This window comes from Panulirus ornatus, chromosome 27, assembly GCF_036320965.1.
Source record: "Panulirus ornatus isolate Po-2019 chromosome 27, ASM3632096v1, whole genome shotgun sequence".
Lineage (NCBI taxonomy): Eukaryota > Metazoa > Arthropoda > Malacostraca > Decapoda > Palinuridae > Panulirus > Panulirus ornatus.
The window spans coordinates 18,376,597-18,396,097 of NC_092250.1; the positions used below are offsets into that span (position 1 = coordinate 18,376,597).

Below are 19,501 nucleotides of genomic sequence, written 5' to 3' on the forward strand. Positions count from 1 at the left end.
GGAACCTCTCCTGCTGGTAGGGTCTTCTACAGGGTGAGGAACCTCTCCTGCAGGTAGGGTCTTCTACAGGGTGAGGAACCTCTCCTGCAGGTAGGGTCTTCTACAGGGTGAGGAACCTCTCCTGCAGGTAGGGTCTTCTACAGGGTGAGGAACCTCTCCTGCAGGTAGGGTCTTCTACAGGGTGAGGAACTTCTCCTGCTGGTAGGGTCTTCTACAGGGTGAGGAATTTCTCCTGCAGGTAGGGTCTTCTACAGGGTGAGGAACTTCTGCAGGTAGGGTCTTCTACAGGGAGGGGAAGGTCTTCTTCAGTAGGTAGGGTCTTCGGAACGTCTTCTTCTGAAGGTATGGTCTTCTCTAGGGTGAAGAACGTCTTCTTCTGCACGTAAGGTTCTCTATAGGGTGAGGAACTTCTGCAGGTAGGGGTCATCTTTAACTTGAGGAGCTACATCTGCTAGTAGGGTCTTCTACAGGATTAGGAACTTCTGCAGGTGAGGTCGTCTTCTACAGGGCGAGGAACTTAACAGAGGAGGGGACCTCCACAGGGTCAGGAACAGGATGAGAAACTTATGCATGAGGAAATTACTAACACAGTATGCTAAGTTCTGGAGGATGAGGCACTTGTACAGTATGAGGGCCTTGTTATGCAAATGAGAAACTTTTTCCGTAAGGTTGAGGGTCAGTTCCTGCAGGGTTAAGGATATGTTTTGGAAGACTCTCTTTGATATATGGTGAGGTGGGGTTCTTTTTGGCCGGAGGGCCACTTGTACAGACTGAAGGGTATCTTCCAGTGGGTAGAAGGCTTTGTACATGAAGTGCTTTCCTTCCAAGAAGGGACTTCTTCTTCCTAAGAAATGTACTGAATTAGTTTTATTTATGACAATGGTGCAAATCTGACCTCTCTCAGGTACACATTACGTAACGGGTTCTCACGTAGATACAAGTCACAGGTTTATAGTCATAAATGATGGCAGCGCTCCAGCTGAGGAAGAGACGAGGGCACGTCATGTGTACCTATTCTGCAGGTGGTGGAGGCGAGCGGATGGGGCTGGGAGCACTTCGGGATAAGGTCGAAGGGCGCGCTGGGTCAGCTGTACGCCCTCCGGACCTTAGACTTCGAGGACGAAACCCACCGCCAGGGGTTCAAGTTCATGGTCCAGGTCACGGACAAGGTGAGTGTCCCTCCCATTATGGGTAATAGCAAAGGTTACCAGTAACGATAAGGGTCATATGGGGTAACACTAAGGACCATGAGTAATGCTAAGGGTCATGTGTAACGCTACGGCGCCATGTGTAACACCAAGGACCATGAGTAACACTAAGGGTCATGTGTAACGCTACGGCGCCATGTGTAACACCAAGGACCATGAGTAACACTAAGGGTCATGTGTAACGCTACGGCGCCATGTGTAACACCAAGGACCATGAGTAACACTAAGGGTCATGTGTAACGCTACGGCGCCATGTGTAACAGTAAGGACCATGAGTAACACTAAATGTGTAACGCTACGGCGCCATGTGTAGCACTTATATCGCGTGGTAAGAGGAGATAATGCAACACTTAATTTTAAAATCTCTCAGGCACACTTTGATCATGAGACCTTCACACACCGTGTGTGAGAGAGTCAGTCTCCCTCCGTATCAGGCCTTAGTGTCATTATCTCTCCCCGCTACTCCCTCCCTCTCCCTCTGGCAGGGTCGCGGGGGCTGGACGGACCCGCGCCACCTGGCGGCCGCCTGGGTGTCTGTCCGCCTGCGGGACGTGAACGACAACCCGCCCGAGTTTCACCGGCCGCACCTCCACGTCACCGTCCGGGAAGACGCCGCCCCCGGCACATTCCTGGCCGCCCTCCCCGCCCACGACCCTGACATGGTAAGGAAGGACGCATGCTACACACACACACACACACATGAACACACGCCTGCGCCCACATACACCTATACGGCCATGCCCATACACCCACGCCCATGCGCTCATACACGCACGCCCACAGACCGCCCATAAGCCCCACAGTGAATGTTAAACAAGCGGAGAAAATTTCACTCCTCTACTTCAGCCGCGTTAAGTCATAAACATTTTGTGTTTAGAGATAAAAGGGAAGATGCAGCAGCAGCAGCGGCAGTAGTAGCTAGTGCACTCACGTGCGCCCTCAGTGCCGGGAGAACGCCACAAGAAAACGTTGGCAAACAATAATGTTTTAGCCAGGATTTATTCCTCGGGTCTGTCTTGGGTGTGGAGGATGTCGGCATGGATTCAACGGTGCATTATATTCTGGATGTATTTTTGTGTCCATGTTTGTAGCATGTAAAGAAATAATACGTGCAGTAGTGTCTCACAACGCATGGCCAGTTTATTTGTGGTCACCGTGAACAGTTGCCAGACATAGGAAACGACTGATGGTTGCTAGTGTTAAGGTCACTAAGACAGTTTTCTTTTTTTTTTGTGACGTCCTTTCCCTGCTGCAGGGTGGAGAGCAGGAGGTGGACTATCTCGTGGAGGGTGGCTGGGGCGCCCTGAGCGTGGACCATGAGGGTCGCGTGAGCCTGCGTGGCGCCCTGGACCGCGAGGCAGCTGACGGGGGCGCCATAGGTGCGGCCCGGGTCCTGGCCGTGGACCGGGGACAGCCGCCCCTCACGGCCACCGCCGCCCTCACCATCACGGTCACGGACGTGAACGACAGCCCGCCCGTCCTCCTCCCGCCCACAGTGTTCCACGTGGCGGAGGACGCCGGTCCCGGTCTCCTGGGCGTCCTCACGGCCACCGACCGTGACCTGTGGGCTCGGGGTCACGGCCCGCCCTTCACCTTCTCCCTGGCGGTCACCAACCCTGCCCAGGTCCTCTCTCACGTCGCGCTCAAGTTCGACCCTCGTGAGTATTCTCAGTGTTCCTCAAATATTCACAAGTTCGACCCTCGTGAGTATTCTCAGTATTCTGGAAATATTCATATTCTTCCGTAACTCTCTACTCTCCTATTCAATCAGGATTATCATGTTTTTTTTTTTTATATATTTTCCACATCTCTCTCTCTCTCTCTCTCTCTCTCTCTCTCTCTCTCTCTCTCTCTCTCTCTCTCTCTCTCTCTCTCTCTCTCTCTCCCTGAGCTAGTCGTCTCACTCTCCCTCCTCTACCCCCTACCCCCGCCGGTGACAGACCTTGACAGCGGTCGAGGGGGCGCCGAGCTGTGGACGCTGGGACCCCTGGATCGGGAGGAGGTGCGACAGCTCGGTGTCGGGGTGCTGGTGTCCGACGCCGGCGGGGTAGCCGCCACCCACACCGTCAGCGTCATCGTAGACGACCTCAACGACAACCCCATGAAACCCGCGGCCAAGACCGTCTACCTCTGGAAGACTCAGGTACGTCCGCCCTCTGTGCCACCTGCAGCTGGTGGAGGGTTGTGGTGTCCGCAGCTCGAGGAGGGTTGTAGGTGTCCGCAGCTCGAGGAGGGTTGTGGTGTCCGCAGCTCGAGGAAGGTTGTGGTGTCCGCAGCTCGAGGAAGGTTGTAGTGTCCGCAGCTCGAGGAGGGTTGTGGTGTCCGTATGTACCTGGAGGAGGAGGAGGTTGTGGTGGCGGACAGCGGCCGACCCAGGGAGGTACAACCCTCCTCACTCACGAGTGTTGACGTGAGGGCCTGAACCATCTGACATCCTCCTCTCTGGATTGCTGTGGTGTCTTACGCTATCAGTGGAACATACGTTCCCGGATGGACTTGCATCTTGTATGTCTACACAATATTTTCCATTCCATCCCCCCCCCCCCTCCCCAATCTCTCTTCCTCGTTCATATTTTTTTCAAAACGTGAGGGATACACGCAATGAAAGGTCAAAGTTCACGGTAGAGCAAGCCCGGCCCCCCCCTCCCCCCCGCCCGACGCCGCCCGCCCCCCTCCTAAAAAAAGAATACAGCAGTGTTGGCTTTCCATTACACAGTTTGATTAGTTCAGTAACCTGTAAAGATTTCAGATTACTTTTATTATTCATGTTCATTCACTTTTCAAAAAAAAATTCACAGCCCGATGAATAAAAGGAATTTTGCTCATTTTCAAAAATGCCTGATCTCTCACTGAGAAAATTAATCTCTCACCCGGGCATTCATTTTCTTTTTTTTCTTTTTTACACCGTTTTGCAGATATTATTCACGGATGATTTACCGCTCGATCTGCCAACGTTGGTTCCTAGATGAATGATAGATTCATATGCGTGTCGTTTCTGGTGTTATCAGCGAAGTGTGGCATCACCTCACACAACCACGTTAATGCTTAGCTTATGTTCTCGTGATACAGTGGGCAGCGATTGATGAAGGTGGAGATCAATGTGTGTGTGTGGGGTGAAGATAATGGTGAATATTTGATGATGCTTGATGAATAGGATGAATATTTGATGATGCTTGATGAATAGGATGAATATTTGATGATGCTTGATGAATAGGTATTCATAATCATAGGGGAATGATGGTTATCGATACATAGGACCAGGTCAGTGCTGTTGTTATTGATATTTGTTGATGTTTTTTTTTTTAAGTATGGTGTTGTTATTATTGTTGTTGTTATTATTATCATTAGTAGTGACATTATTAGTTGTAGTAAACATAACGTGTAATAAAGGTGATGTCAAAGAAGATGTCGGTAATGATACATATTCATGTAAATTCTGTGAATGGCTTCAGATGAGAGAGTAAAGAGATGTTGGTGTGGGGTGTCCACAGGGCGGGGGATCGGACGCGCCCCTGGGACGCGTGTATGTTGAGGATCCGGACGACTGGGACCTGGCGGACAAGAGTTTCCGATGGCGGGGCAACCCGCACCCGCTCTTCTCCCTGGACACCCGCACCGGCGATGTCTTCGCTTCCGGCCAGGTCAGGGAGGGCAGGTGAGTCCAGCCAGGTCAGGGAGGGCAGGTGAGTCCAGCCAGGTCAGTGAGGGCAGGTGAGTCCAGCCAGGTCAGGGAGGGCAGGTGAGTCCAGCCAGGTCAGGGAGGGCAGGTGAGTCCAGCCAGGTCAGGGAAGGCAGGTGAGTGCAGCCAGGTCAGGGAGGGCAGGTGAGTCCAGCCAGGTCAGGGAGGGCAGGTGAGTCCAGCCAGGTCAGGGAGGGCAGGTGAAAGTCCCTCCAGTCAGGTAAGGGAGTGTAGATAGAGTCCCTCAAGGGAGGGCGGGTAAGTCCCCATAGCTAGGGAAGTGAGGAAGGAAGGCTGGGTCTGGGGTCCTACGTAATACGTGGGAAGGACAGGGTTCTTTTGAACATTAGGGTGAACAGTTACAACATCGTAGCTGAACACTGAAGACATGCCGAACACCAGACGTAACGAAACACTTCGTTGTACAGATGTACAAACCTCTTCACATAGATAATTCCTGCGTCCAATCAGTGATTAGACGAAGGCTACTGACCTCTTCACATAGATAATTCCTGCGTCCAAGGCGTTGACTACACGAAAGCTACTGAGCTGTGTGTTCTTCATCGTGAGGACCAGAGAGTTCACAGTAACGCACACCTTTGATACTGATGACCTGCGGCCGCCCTGCTAGCATGCCAGACAAAGTACATAGTTCTTCAGCCACAAACAATACAGCACTCTGCAGGTTTCAGGAGGCGTAGCGACCCTTACATACGAAGAATGTAGTTGCTGTTTCGACCTGGGGCGGGCAAGTCAGAGGCAGATAATAAGGTTTGATTCTCACAAATTATTTGAATTCGTTTATTTTGACGTATGGTATGTGCATCTGGCGTAATGGCCTTTTATCTGTTGATGGTCATTATATCGAGCAGCATCGAGGACGTATGGTGTTAAGTTGGAGTGACCTTTACCTGTTAACGGTCTCATTCAGTCGTCAGGACTTGGGCGCGGGAGGCGGAGGAAAGGTTGGATTGCTCACTTGCGGCAGGAGGGGAGTTGCGGCTTTGTTACAAGCATTTCAAAGGATTTATTGAGTTCGGGGACGACTACGCAAACAACACTCACGGAAACCACCGGTAATTCCCACCGCTGAAACGTCATTGTTGTAAGATAAACAACAGCATGTCAGACCTCAATAGGACGCGCATGAATCAGTTATCCGAAGGAAATGGTCGGATGGTTTATGTTGTTGGTATTGTCATCACAGCCTATGACAGGGATCATAATGACACTTGGTGGATACGTAGTGTGTGACCAGTCGACCTCACGAAAGCAGTTTAGCCAGCGGACACAGCGGATCCATGGACTACAGGCGTCGCAAAGGCGACAATGAACCAGGCTCGGCTTAAAGTGGAATAAAGCCGGATAACTGGCCCTGTCGGTTATCACGAAACCGGATAACAGGTTTTGTACGGTATACTGAAAGTCATAGTGTATGAAAAGACTAGTTAGAGCGAATGAAAAACGTTTTATATAATCTAATATAAATCTAAGTTTATATAATTCTCATTAAACCATTTTTTGAGTTTTATGTCCGGAATAAGAGAAGTAAACTGGAGTAATATGATGAAGTCTTGCTCAGCAGAAGAATTAGGTAAACATTGCATCACCTTTGTTTCCAGGTGACTAAATAAAGGTATCTCTTTTTTTAACTTTTTTTTTTGCTGATAACCAGATTCACTGTCAGGTATAACATTTCACCATTTTACCCCCCGGAGTACGACGATACGACCTTTGAGCACCACGATGCGACCTTTGAACATAACGGTACGATTCTTGAGCACGACGGTACGACCCTTGAACGCGACGATACTATCCTTGAGCACGACGACACGACACTTTGACACGTCTTTACCATCCTTGAGCACGAAGTTACGACCCTCGAACACGACGATGCAATCCTGAAGGAGGAGTAGGGAATGACTGTGCCTTAAGTCCTGTGGTATGACGCAAAAAGTACGACACTTAGGGATCTTCTGACGTTCGGTATGACAGCCTGGCCTTTGACCTGACCCTTGGTTAAATTTAAAAGTCGCGCCGTCATACCCGAGGGTCGCTCTGTCGTGGTCAAGGTACATCGTCGTGCCTTCGTCCTCATGGGTCGCACAGACCTGCTCGAGCGTCGCACCGTCGTGTTCATGAGGCCGTGCCGTTGTGTTCAGGCGCCGTACCGTGTGTTCAGGCGCCGTACCGTCGTTGTCAAGGTATATAGTACCGTTCGTGGTTAAGGGTCGTACCGTCGTGGTTAAGGGTCATACCGTCGTGGTTAAGGGTCGTACCGTCGTGGTTAAGGGTCGCACCGTCGTGTTCATAAGGCCATTCCTTCATCCTCAAGTAAACATCGTCTGCTACGTGGCAACCCAGCTGGGTGTCCCGTATACACGCCCCCTCGCCGCAGTAGCGCATCCCTCCCCGGGTAGAGCGGACGCCGTTCCTTGAGCCAAGGTGCGCTACAATGAGGCTCGCGTTCAGGGCCGACTCCACCGCTATTGTGGCGGCGGAGGAAGCATCTGGCCGTGACACAAAGGCCGCACGAACCAGCGCGAGGTGTGGACCGCGGTAGATGCGTGGGAATGTGGGTTTTATTGTTCTGGTCTCGGGCGTCTCCTTAAGCCGTTCGTTTACCAAGCTTCTCCCGCCGCCCGCACTTAAGCTGTTGTGTCCCAGATAAGCTTGGGAAGGAGACCCAGTGGCCACAATGGTGTTGGTGTTTCTTTCATGTGATGGGACTTCATTTGAAGTAGATGGTTGAGAGGGAAGTCAGACAGTTTGTGGAGTGTGAAGATGGCGATGGGACGTACAATTCCACTCCACTTAATTATTCCCAGATTAAATCATGACAGGTTTCCGTGGTTCGCTGAAGTTGGGAGGAACGCTCACAGTTCTCGCCCTGTGTACATTAGGTTAATGAGGTATTGATAAATCCCACGACCACAACAGGATGAAACAAAAAGAAAAAAAAAAAACGAGAAGGGATCGAGAAAAATGAAATGTAGATGAAAAAAAAAAAGTTCATAGATTTAAGTCATTATAGTGAAGGTTTAAAGTTGGTGGTCGGTGATCGTGTTATTATCATAAGGTAAATTATGGTTACCCTCCTCTCTGAGTCGGAGTGGTGAGGGGCGGCATATGATGTGTGTGGAGTGGTGAATGTACATGATAAACGTGTTGAACGTCTATATAATTGCTGTATAATGTGTGAGCGAAGGAGAGACGGAAATACACAGAGACCAAGGTGTACAAAGTGTGTATGGCAGAAGTGAACAGATGAGAGAGAGAGAGAGAGAGAGAGAGAGAGAGAGAGAGAGAGAGAGAGAGAGAGAGAGAGAGAGAGAGAAACTGAATGAGATACCTCTTGGGTGCTCGTGTGAGATGAAGACAGTTTTGCCATAGTTTACGAAATTAGACGATTTAATGGAATTACTATTATTATTATTATTATTATTATTATTATTATTATTATTATTATTATTATTATCTAGTAGTAGTAGTAGTAGTAGTAGCAGTAATGGCAGTAGTAGTGGTAGTATAAGCATTGGTATTACTTGTGTACGATTGGTTTAAATGTAACTTGATTACATTCCAGGTTAGGTAAAGACTTACACGTTATTCCTCATGTCTTAGTACTTTAGATTTCGTCCTTTAGCTTATACACCCAGCTAGGTTAAGCTAGGATCCCGGGCAGTAAAGACAGACCTAGCGGTATCCTAATGCAGGCAGTGACGCTGTCTTATGCGATCTCATTGTTTGTAAAAGTTGACACAGAAGGAGTGAAACAGTTCAGTGTCTGTTACTTTCTCCAGTCTTTGCCTGTCAGTACGTGGAGGACGAGTGTCTGTTAACCCTGTCTGTACGTGGAGGATGTCTGTTAACCGTGTGTGTACGTGGAGGACGAGTGTCTGTTAACCCTGTCTGTACATGGAGGACGAGTGTCTGTTAACCGTGTCTATACGTGGAGGACGAGTGTCTGTTAACCGTGTGTGTACGTGGAGGACGAGTGTCTGTTAACCGTGTGTGTACGTGCACCGAGCAGGTACGAGCTGCAGTTCGCCGTCAGTGACGCGCTGTGGGGCCAGCATGACGTGACGGCCAACGTGACGGTGGTTGTGGGGATCCTGCCTCCTGACGCCCTGGCCCACGCCACGCCCATCGTCCTCACCCCAGCCACGCCCTCCGACCTCACGAGAGGCTGGACGCCACAGGTTAGACAAAAACACCCCCCACCACACACACACACACACACACACAGACATACACACACACACACACAACTTCCGTGTTGATATATCTTGATATACCACTTATAGTCACCATATTAAAGATTATAGATATGATATGCTCTAGATTATTAACTGTGTTGGTTTATGAATTTACTTACGTTTTCTCCCCACTAATATATCTATCTATCTATCTATCTATCTATCAGGGGGGTGGTGGGGGCCTGGGGCGGGTGGTGGAGGGCGTGATGAGGGCGGTAGGCAAGGCCGCCCACTCCGTTGTGCAGGTGGTCAGCGTCCACGCCCACCACCCCGACGCACGCCCACTCTACGCTCACACCCGAGACGGCGGGAACCTGGGCCACGCCCACCCTGGGGTCCTTTCCGCGACGCCCTCACACGACCCCCAGGCCGCCCCGTCAGCATGCGTGTGGGTTAGCGTGAGGGAAGGGCAGGGGCGCTTCATGGACCCCGTCAAGCTACATGGGCTCCTGGCCCTACACGCTCGGCAGGTGGGTGTCCCTCGGTCACTCCTGCAGGTGGTTCCCTCATGGCTCACCCTCACCAGGGACAGGTGGTTCCCTCATGGCTCACCCTCACCAGGGACAGGTGGTTCCCTCATTCCCCTGTCCTCACTAAGGGCAGATGGTTCCCTCGCTATTATATATTTTTCTGTCAATTATACCCATAGCAATAATACACCCCCCTCCTCCCCCCACAGTTCCCCTTCCATTTAATAAATGAAATGATTATTTATATATTTTTCCATGTTGAAATAAAATTGTAGAATGTGTAAATGAAAATGCACATTGTTGGAATGATACGTTTGTACACAGGGAGGGTTAGGATAATTAGTTTGAATATTATAATGTTATTGATAGCAGCGTGTGCAGAATATAAATGTTTATTAATATAACTTCATATGCATTGGTTAACACTTCAACCACCATTAGACTTGTCTATGGAACATGTTTGGTAAAATTTGTGTTTGATAAACTTTGTGTTTAAAGATATATATATATATATATATATATATATATATATATATATATATATATATATATATATATATATATATATATATATATATATGCTTGTGTTTGTTTGTAAGTGTTTAGAAATGTATATATATATATATATATATATATGTATATATATATATATATATATATATGTATATGTTTGTGTTTGTTTGCGTGTAGGTGGAGGCGTCGACCAACCTGACCATGGTGATGCTAGTGTCCAGGGCTGGGCACATGGAGGCCTTAGGGCCCTCCTCCCACGAAGACCCAGCCCTCCCTTCCTTCCAGCAGCAAGGAGGAGGAGGAGGAGCACCTGACCCGTCCTCTGCCGCCTCCAGAGCCTCCACCACACTCCCGCTACAGGTAATGTGGAAGGTGGTGGCCATACACACACACACACACACAGCTCCCTCCTCGTACAGTACCAATAGGTAATCACAAACCTGTAATTACGAGACTGCGTGTGTACTCTGGCTGTATACCACATGGCGACCCCTTCTCCTCAGCAGGTCGTGGACACGAACAGGACGTCTCTGGTGACCCCACGCCTGACCCGCTCCCACGCCTGCCACGCCCACGAGCCAGAGACGTGCACGCCCGCCGACTGCCTCAACGGCGGCCGCTGCCTCGGTGCGCCGGCCGGGAACAGGTAGTGTGTCCTGAGGGGATCATGTGTCGCGTCTTTTGGGAACGCCTGGCGCATCCTGCACCATGGCTGCTAAATGTCAAGCTGTGAGGAAAGGCTAAAGTTGGCCCCTGGAAACTTCTCTCTCTCTCTCTCTCTCTCTCTCTCTCTCTCTCTCTCTCTCTCTCTCTCTCTCTCTCTCTCTCTCTCTCTCATGATGGTACTTATTGTATCAAATTCATTATTAAGAAAGAAGTTCAAGAGAGACTACACATTACAGCCAGATGGCCAAAAGACGATCCTGTTTTTTTTTTTAATCTGGATTTTTTTAGTGTTTTTTTTTTGTTTATCTCATCCCTGGAGAGAGCATGGTATGAGTACCATCATGAGGGAAAGATGGGTAGAATTTGGTTGTTTTGTGAACGTGGAGCATTAGGCATTGCCTTAGGAAGCCCCGAAAACTTGACTGCTTTGGGTCTTCCATATTCTGCTCCCTCATATGTCATTACGTTTCTGATCCACCTGATCACCTGCTAATGTACTACAGTGTATGAATGTACGTGTATGTTAGTTAATATGTACTCATTTTTGTACTTTGGTGTGCCTCAGTGTTTGAATCTCCTGTGGTGTGTGTGTGTGTGTGTGTGTGACTGTAGTCATATGTATGGTCGTATGTGTGTACATGTACGTCCTGATGTGGTGTGGACTGGGCTATGTACGTACGGTCTATCCCGCGGCAGGTGCGTGTGTCCCGGAGGGTCGTGGGGGGCGCGATGCAAGGTGCTGGCTCGGACCTTCTCTGGCGGGGGGTGGGCGTGGGTTCGACCCCCGCCACCCTGCCTTCCCGCGACCATATCGCTCCGCGTCCTCACACGCCGGCCGCACGCCCTCGTCCTGTACTCCGGCCCCCTGGCGCCCGTCCCTCGGCGCCCGCAGGCACCGCCCACGCCCATGCTGGCCCTCCAGCTCTGGCGAGGACGACCCCAGCTCCTGCTGGAGGACGGCACAAGAGGACTCAAAGTCGAGGTCAACGTCACCGTCAACGATGGAGAATGGCACACCATCCACCTCCGCCTGACCTCACACGTAAGGCTGTAGCAATGACCTCCCCTCCAATCCTCTCTCTCTCTCTCTCTCTCTCTCTCTCTCTCTCTCTCTCTCTCTCTCTCTCTCTCTCTCTCTCTCTCTCTCTCTCTCTCTTTCTTCTTCTTCTTCTTCTTCTTCTTCTTCTTCTTCTGCCGCTATTCATAGGTCGGTGGAAAAATACTTCCTCTTTATCACACACACACACTCTCTCTCTCTCTCTCTCTCTCTCTCTCTCTCTCTCTCTCTCTCTCTCTCTCTCTCTCTCTCTCTCTCTCCTCTCTGTGACACACAGCATTTGAAACCATTAATGGTAGGCTCCCTGTCATCCTCATGTAACACATATATATGTGGCATTTTTCTCGCGTGTCACCGAACAGTGATCCCACCCTTGATTTAAAGCAGATCCCCCACAGACGTTCACACAGGATTCTGATAACTTGTTAAAACTGTTAAGAAGTTTCTTGAGGTGTGCCGTCCCCTCACAGTTAGGTACGTTTGCCTCCCTTCCTGTCCGTTTAGTGGAGTTGAAACATGTTTTCCATTGGTGTATATTTCTTAAATGATATTAAATACCATTCGGGCTGGAAGTAAGTTGTGTTGGGTATTGTGATGTGATCAGCACTGAGGGAGGAATTGCCTGTGTTCACCGAGTTTTCTAAACGTGATTATGTCTGAGGATCAGCTGAGTGTGGTATGAGGAGGGGAGGCTGTTTGGTGATCGTTCTGTCTTGCCGCGCTCCCAGGGCGTGGCGCTCATGGTGGACTTCTGTGGTCACGGGTGGGACAACACGACCCGGGACGACTCCCACTGTGCGGCTCGGGTGTCTTGGGACGACTCCGGGGGCACCGAGGCGTGGGCAGGGTCTTGGCCCCTGCAGGTGGGTGGATTGGCACACGCCTCTCCCAGCCCCGCCCACCACGGATGGCGGGAGGCGCCCACACCACGCCCACTGGACGGCTGTGTCTCGCATCTCACGCTCAACGGTCAGGTGAGGTTATGACCAGTGCTGCTGCTGTGTGACTATGTGACGTGGGGGGGGGGGGGGGGGGTGGTCGCAGCAGTCTTGCTGCTACTTGACTGACAGACGCGTGCAAGGAACAGGCAAAAAATGTTCTGCAAACACAGTGTAGAACGATGTGGCATCATTAGCTGTTGTCTGCGATTAAGAACTTTCAAAGTCGATGCGTGAGGACCTTATTTTCACGAACTTGGAACATCGTTGTTATCATAAAGTTCTCCTCCAGAGAAGGTGTCTGTGTGAGGGATGACCATCAAGGTCAGCTGGTGGCCTGGTGGTGGTGGTGGCGACCTCCACATGCTACAGTAGCAGGATGGGTCAAGGGAGTTCACGCGATGATGTCAAGAGGCTCAAAGACAACCTCCCACCTGAGCCTGTCTTATGTGGGCGAGGTGGGTCTCCCCAGATACCTCAGTGCTCAGTGCCTGAACATGGCTTAAAGGTTTGAGCAGTAGATGTGTACACCTGCTTTATGACAGTGTGTTGCTTCAACAAGACCAGTAGTGTACTAGCTGCTCCTCGTGCCTGTGCTTCCAAGCAATTCGACCATCCTCCGCCATCCTTTACAGCCCAGACCTGACCCCAGTGGACGAAAATGTAGTTGGGAACTTGAAGTTCCACTAGCGCGGTCGTCTCATTTTGAGGAAGAGACTGAGCCAACAAAGGCTGGCGAAGGTTGGTTGGACCTGTGATCGGAACACGACTATAAAATTGGCATCACGATCCTAACAATGGAATGGAGCAGGTGCATTGAGACCTTTGGAAGTTATACTGAACCACAGAATAAGAAGCGTTTGTCGACCATGTCATTTTCATACCATGTTTGCACGACGTTTTGACTGTTCCTTGTCACCTAGGGTTCGATTTTGATCGGTTTTTGCTGCTATTTTAGTGATAAGACTTCAGAAGGGAGGTAGCTACGGGTGAGGGAGGTGGTTTATGGCCAGTGTAAGTGCTGCTAGACTGACTGGGCTGACGATGACGCCCTTAACTGACTGTCCCGCAGCTTTGTTGCAGCTGGTGGACCTTGGGGAGCCGGCCTACAGCAGGGGCAGCGTGGGCGGCTGCCGCCCCCAGGACGAGGGATGCCCGGGTGGCTGTGGGCACCGAGGCCAGTGTGTGGGCGGCCTGGGCCACCCTCAGTGTGAGTGCGACCCAGGATGGGCTGGTCGGGCTGCAGCACGCCCACTGTTCCAACTACCTTCGGCTCTCATGCTTCCCACATAAAGATGGCGCTGTCTCTCGGCCACGGGCCGGGGATGATGACGGTACAACTGAGGTTGCGAACCCGCGACGCTGCTCATGCTCTACTCCTACACCTGGCCGGCAACCAGCAGGCCGCCGCCGCCCTCACAATATACGTACGTACGATGTCGTGTTGTATTATTGACCCCGTGAGAATAATTCCACGTGGGTTGGTACACCGTGGTGACCTCTTCGCAATCTTCGCCCGCTACAGCTCCGGGGCGGAGTGGCGTGCGCGTCGGCGTCAGACGGTGGGAGGGCGACGCGGACGGCCTGCGTCGAGGGCCGGCCCCTGGGCGACGGGAAGTGGCACACCGTCAGAGCCGAGCGACACGGCCACAACCTGGTCGTGAGCGTCGACGACGGCGACGACTGGAGGCGGAACGAGTCGCTGTCGTGGCTTGGGGGAGCGCCGCCGGGCCAGGGTGGGGCGGTGATGGACCCGCCCTTGCCTCTAGGCGTTGACGAGGTGACGGTGGGCGGACTGCCCGAACTGGTAGGGGATGGAGTTCCTTACCGCCCTCACGCACCTCAATCACAGTAAGTCACGCACCCACTCCCCGTACTTGTAAATACCAAGGGTGTAAATCCAGTGGCTGTAAATTCCAGGTTATTAATATCAGGGCTGTAAATCCTACTGTTATGAATCCCAGTTTCTCTCCTACGTCTTTACTGATAGGCTCCACCTTCCTCTTCCCCCCTGCCCACGTATGACTCCCTCAGGTTGTGTGGACGACGTGCGGGTGTCGGGTCGTAGGCTGCCCCTGCCGCCGGCCGTGAACGCTACCACCTGGGGTCAGGTGACGACCTGGCAGGGTGTGGAGACGGGCTGCTCCGCCCAGGACGCTTGCCTCAACACCACCTGCCCTCAGCCGCTCTCCTGCGTCTCCACCTGGGGTCAGGCCTCCTGCAGGTGAGTGACTCCATCACCACCTCTTATAATGTCACTTTGTTAGAGGTATCACTATTCCTCCTCCTCCTCTTTATCATCTTCTCCTTTATCTTGGATGTATTCTTTTAGTCTTTAGTTGTAGTCTCACAGTAGTCTTTCTGTTTTTCTTACTATTCATTATATATACTCTTGTTTTTGTATAATTTTTTCTTGTTCTTTATCTTTACCTTTAATCTTTTATTATCCTATTCGTCTTATTCTTCATATATTTACTCTTCCGTTGTCACTCTCCCGCTTCTTCCTTTTCCTTCTTCAGATGATCATAAGATTTGGTTGTAATAACTTCATCAATCATTAAGATCAACTGTCTGAGTGGTCATAAACGCTAAAGTGTCATGCGGTTTACGGGGGAGTTGTGGTAGTGTACGTGGGAGCTATGTTAGTGTACGTAGGAGGTGTGGTAATATACGTGGGAACTATGGTGGTGTGTGTGTGTGTGTGTGTGTGTGTGTGTGTGTGTGTGTGTGTGTGTGTGTGTGTGTGAAGTATTGTAGTATACGTAGTAGTTGTGATTGTGTACGTGGGAGTAATGGTGATATACATGGGCACTGTGATAGTGTGAGTTGTGGTAATATACATGGGAACTATGTTAGCGTAGGTGGGAGTTGTGGTCGGAGAGTGTTGCTGACGTGGTGGTGCTGATGTCACAGCTGTGGGTCAGGCCGTCAGCTGGTGGGTCGAGGCTGTGAGGACGTGGACGAGTGCCTGTGGCGGCCGTGTCTCCACGGTGGCTCGTGCTACAATCTGCGGCCTGGGTTCCAGTGCGTCTGTGGGCCGGGCCACACCGGCCAGTACTGCCAGTGGGCCGATCTGGCCACCGTGGGCCATCATCCTCTCGCCGCCCCCCTGGCCATTGCAGCGCTCACGGTATCGCTTCTTCTCCTGGGTCAGTCTCCCGAGAGCCACCATGGCTCTCCTCATATTACGTACGTGTCTTGAAAATGTAGTTTCATAACCTCTGTGCTGAATGGTCATACACAGGTCTTAGGCTGCTGACTCAGAAGACCTGCCGAAGGTCTCCTCGAGGGTGCATATCCGTCGCTGTTTTCCTCACCTGGGCTGGTGTTGCAGTTGTGGTGGGGGTGGTGATCTCGCTGCGGCTGCGTCGACACTGGTTCACCCGAGATGTGGCGATGGCGAGGGGCCAGCAGGGCGGCGTGGCCGGCCAGGATGGCACCAAGGTAGAAGTCAAGGGTGGCACTGAGGAAGGAGGTGGAGAACCGGGGGAGGAGCGCCACCTGGCACTGCTGCAGTGCCTCGAACTCGACCCTCACGCCCGTCCTGGTCTCCTAGAAAAGGGTATTACATCCATTACATTTTCATTTTTCCCGTATTAATCACAGATCTTATACTCACAGACATCTTGGAGTAGCACATAACTGCATGTGTCGTAATTATGGACTGTCACACCAGGGGAAAAGGTTACGGCTCCCACAAGCGCCTCGTCCACTGCTGGTGTTTCACTCGACACCACAAGTCCCCCGAAGACCACAGTCGTCCCGATAAGTGCGGCCGTGGGTGTGGTGGCTGACGCAGGCGTGGTGGTGGTGAAGGCCGACTGCGTGCGCGTGGGGGCCAAAGTGGGACTTGACCCACTTCCAGCCAAGGACGACCTCAGAGCCTACGCCTACGAGGGGGACGGGTCGTCTGCCGGATCCCTGAGCTCTGCGTTATCAGGTCAGCCGCCAGAAAGTGTCTCATGTATATATATTAGATATATAGAATGCAAGACGCTTCTAGAAAAGCCGTATTGCTGACATTTGCCAGATGAGAGCATAGACTCTTCTAAGAATGATGTCAAGTGTCTTGGTTATAAAGTTAAGCTTCTTGAAGACTCGCATGAAGTGACTGACATTATGGCTGAGATGTCCATAGAGTTTTATACGAGAGAGAATTGTGTCAGCAGGTGATTCGCCGTCACAGTTTCTAAGGCACCTTCAGAAGGGCCATAAGATTAAAATGTATTTGAACAAGAATTTTCGCGGTCCTACCAATGCATCCGTAGCCTAGCAGCAAGTGCTACAAGAACAGAAACCTTGAAATATGTTTTGTGTTGCCTTTATCGTTCGTTAGTGTTGTTATTCGTACAACTGTTTCAGTAGGAGCGTTATTATTTCTGAAGATAGTCGAGAAAGATTGGTAACTCCGCATTTAGGACGTGTAGGAGACGACTAAGAGGTTTTACAAGTCTTTACCTTTTGGATTAACACTTTTTAAAAGTAGGAACAGTAAAAGGAGTTAAGATTTTCCGTTTGAGAGTCAGTCGTCTGTTCCTACCTCGCTAAAGCGGGAAAGTCCGGCTGCAGGTGGACAAGAAGACAGAGTATGAATGTGTTGCATGCCTGTCTGTGATTTTGGTATCGCGGATGTCTTCACCTTGTCTCTCCAACAGGACTGCGAGAGGAGCAGCCCGAAGGCACCATAAGACCGCTCGTGACGGAGTTCCTGGAGGTGATGGACCTCCTGAAAAACTTGCCGGAAACGACCAAGTCTCCGTCGCCATTGAAGAAATCCGGCGATCAGAGAGTCGGGAGCACGATAGAATGTCCGGCAAGGACCGTACAGGGCCAGACGAAGACCCCGGAATGCAAAAGAGCTGAAGTTTCGGCCGTGACGAGCAAGGAAATACGTACGACTTCTATAGAGACCAAGGAACCGACAGAGGCCTTTGGGTGTATCTCGACATCCCGCGGCGGGGAAGACCAACCGACGTTTTGTTAAGATACCGTCGTGGTGGTATGCTGCAGCTGTTGAGGTTCTGCTCGAAGGAGGTCGTGACGGCAGAGGAAGCATGGACATACACCTGTGCATCTCTTGAGCGAAGGATTGTGCGCGTATCTTGGCATCAGGGGAGCAGTCAGCCCGTGTCATCGCACCAGAATGAAAGTGTCTGTACATTTATTTCCTTTTTACGGTTGTGCAGTACGAGGAGCCTTCATCATGATGCGATTTCGCAAAGATATATTGTTTTTATTCTTCCGGAAGAAGTCACAGTTGGAGACTGAAACCTGTAAATAGGAAAGCCATGTTTCTTTAATAACTGATAAGTCATGGTCAGTTAAGACGCCCTACGCAACCAAGAGACGATACCTTCAGCTCTGTGGTAATCACAGTCAATAAAAGAAATGATATTTCTTCAAGGGCACCTCACCAGTGGAGGAATGTTACAGAAAAAAAAAAGAAATGAAAGTGTTAAATGACTTCAGCCATTAACTGCATGTAACAATTGTAACATTTGTAACAGAAATGAGGGTTCTCTCGGAGCGAGAGGCGTGGTCATCTTGTAAGGGGGGCCTCTCTTGAAGCACACAGAATTGTCCATAGCCAAATAAAGAATATGTGTTGTGGACAAGTAAGGCTGTGATATACTTTTATGCAACACAGTGTTTTTCTTTCTCTGTGGATACAGATCTTTGTTATAAACATTCAAAGTTAGGGGTGTAACCTTCGATATTTTATACATTTATAGAATATTTAAATCACTCATTATTTAATCAATACATGTGTGTTTCATTATCCTGTCTCGTTACTACAGTCCCCTGTTGGTGGACGAAGCCTTTGGAAAAGTAGGTTAACGTGGGTGACACTCGTGGTCATTCATATCTCGCTGGTCATCATTTCATATTTCTGGTAGGTCATCTTGTATAACTCATGCCACCTCTAATGTCACCCTGCTGGCCTATATAATGTTCGTGGGTCATACTTCTGGCATATCATACTTTGTGAAATTTAGTGGGTTTTTCTTTCCCTCTCTGTCTCTGTCTTTCTCTGTCCTTCGAGTTTTTTTCTATTTCAACCATTTCTCATCAAGTCTGTCCATGAGGCAGAAGACTCCATTTAACCTAGAAGACACACCTGTTACTCGTTGATGAAGTAAAGCAAATCAGTTGGTTTAATAACTGTAAAGATATTTTTATTGTGTACAAGGAGGAAACCAGTAGATTTGGCGTGTGTATTTATATGATAAATCACATCAAATATGCATTTAGAAACCTGCATTAATATGCCCCATCTCCTTGTCATTACATGTGACCCATTATGGAACTAGATCTTGAAAATGAACTTACTTTTGGTAACTGTTACTTTCTTGTTAAGTTACAGGGGGAGATGAACTCAGCAGCAGCAGCAACCCACAGACTGGAGAACCTGATATAAAACCTAACTTTTACAAGATATGCTAACTGTACACTTAAGGATATACGACAGTTTGGCTGATGCCCTGTACATGATTGACCATATTGATGTCCTTCGTATTGAGGAGTCTTAAGATAGATTGGAGAAAATCATAAAAGGATGAGAGGGAGGATATTGTTCGTGTATGTGGGATATAGGATTACCAGATATTGGAACACCGCAAGCCACATTTGTACTCAGGTTAGTGTAAGTAGATGAAGGAAGTATCAGTTGAGTATTTGACAAGGAAGTAGTTAGTTTGATACGGTAAAGTA

General features: G+C 50.0%; 1 protein-coding gene across 1 annotated transcript in view; it reads left to right on the plus strand.

Moving 5' to 3' along the window:
- LOC139757628 (putative neural-cadherin 2) overlaps positions 1-18,553 on the plus strand; it is a 298,685-nt gene extending 280,132 nt beyond the window's left edge. The window contains 20 exon segments of the mRNA XM_071678287.1: positions 1,023-1,169; positions 1,694-1,870; positions 2,464-2,866; positions 3,149-3,351; positions 4,700-4,863; positions 8,921-9,089; positions 9,314-9,616; positions 10,307-10,489; positions 10,636-10,775; positions 11,492-11,837; positions 12,581-12,826; positions 13,874-14,024; positions 14,027-14,217; positions 14,316-14,600; positions 14,602-14,641; positions 14,825-15,014; positions 15,704-15,939; positions 16,125-16,352; positions 16,467-16,730; positions 17,446-18,553. Of these exon segments, the coding sequence (XP_071534388.1) occupies positions 1,023-1,169; positions 1,694-1,870; positions 2,464-2,866; positions 3,149-3,351; positions 4,700-4,863; positions 8,921-9,089; positions 9,314-9,616; positions 10,307-10,489; positions 10,636-10,775; positions 11,492-11,837; positions 12,581-12,826; positions 13,874-14,024; positions 14,027-14,217; positions 14,316-14,600; positions 14,602-14,641; positions 14,825-15,014; positions 15,704-15,939; positions 16,125-16,352; positions 16,467-16,730; positions 17,446-17,774 (4,395 nt within the window). The 3' untranslated portion in view covers positions 17,775-18,553.
- The last annotated feature ends 948 nt before the right edge of the window (positions 18,554-19,501 follow it).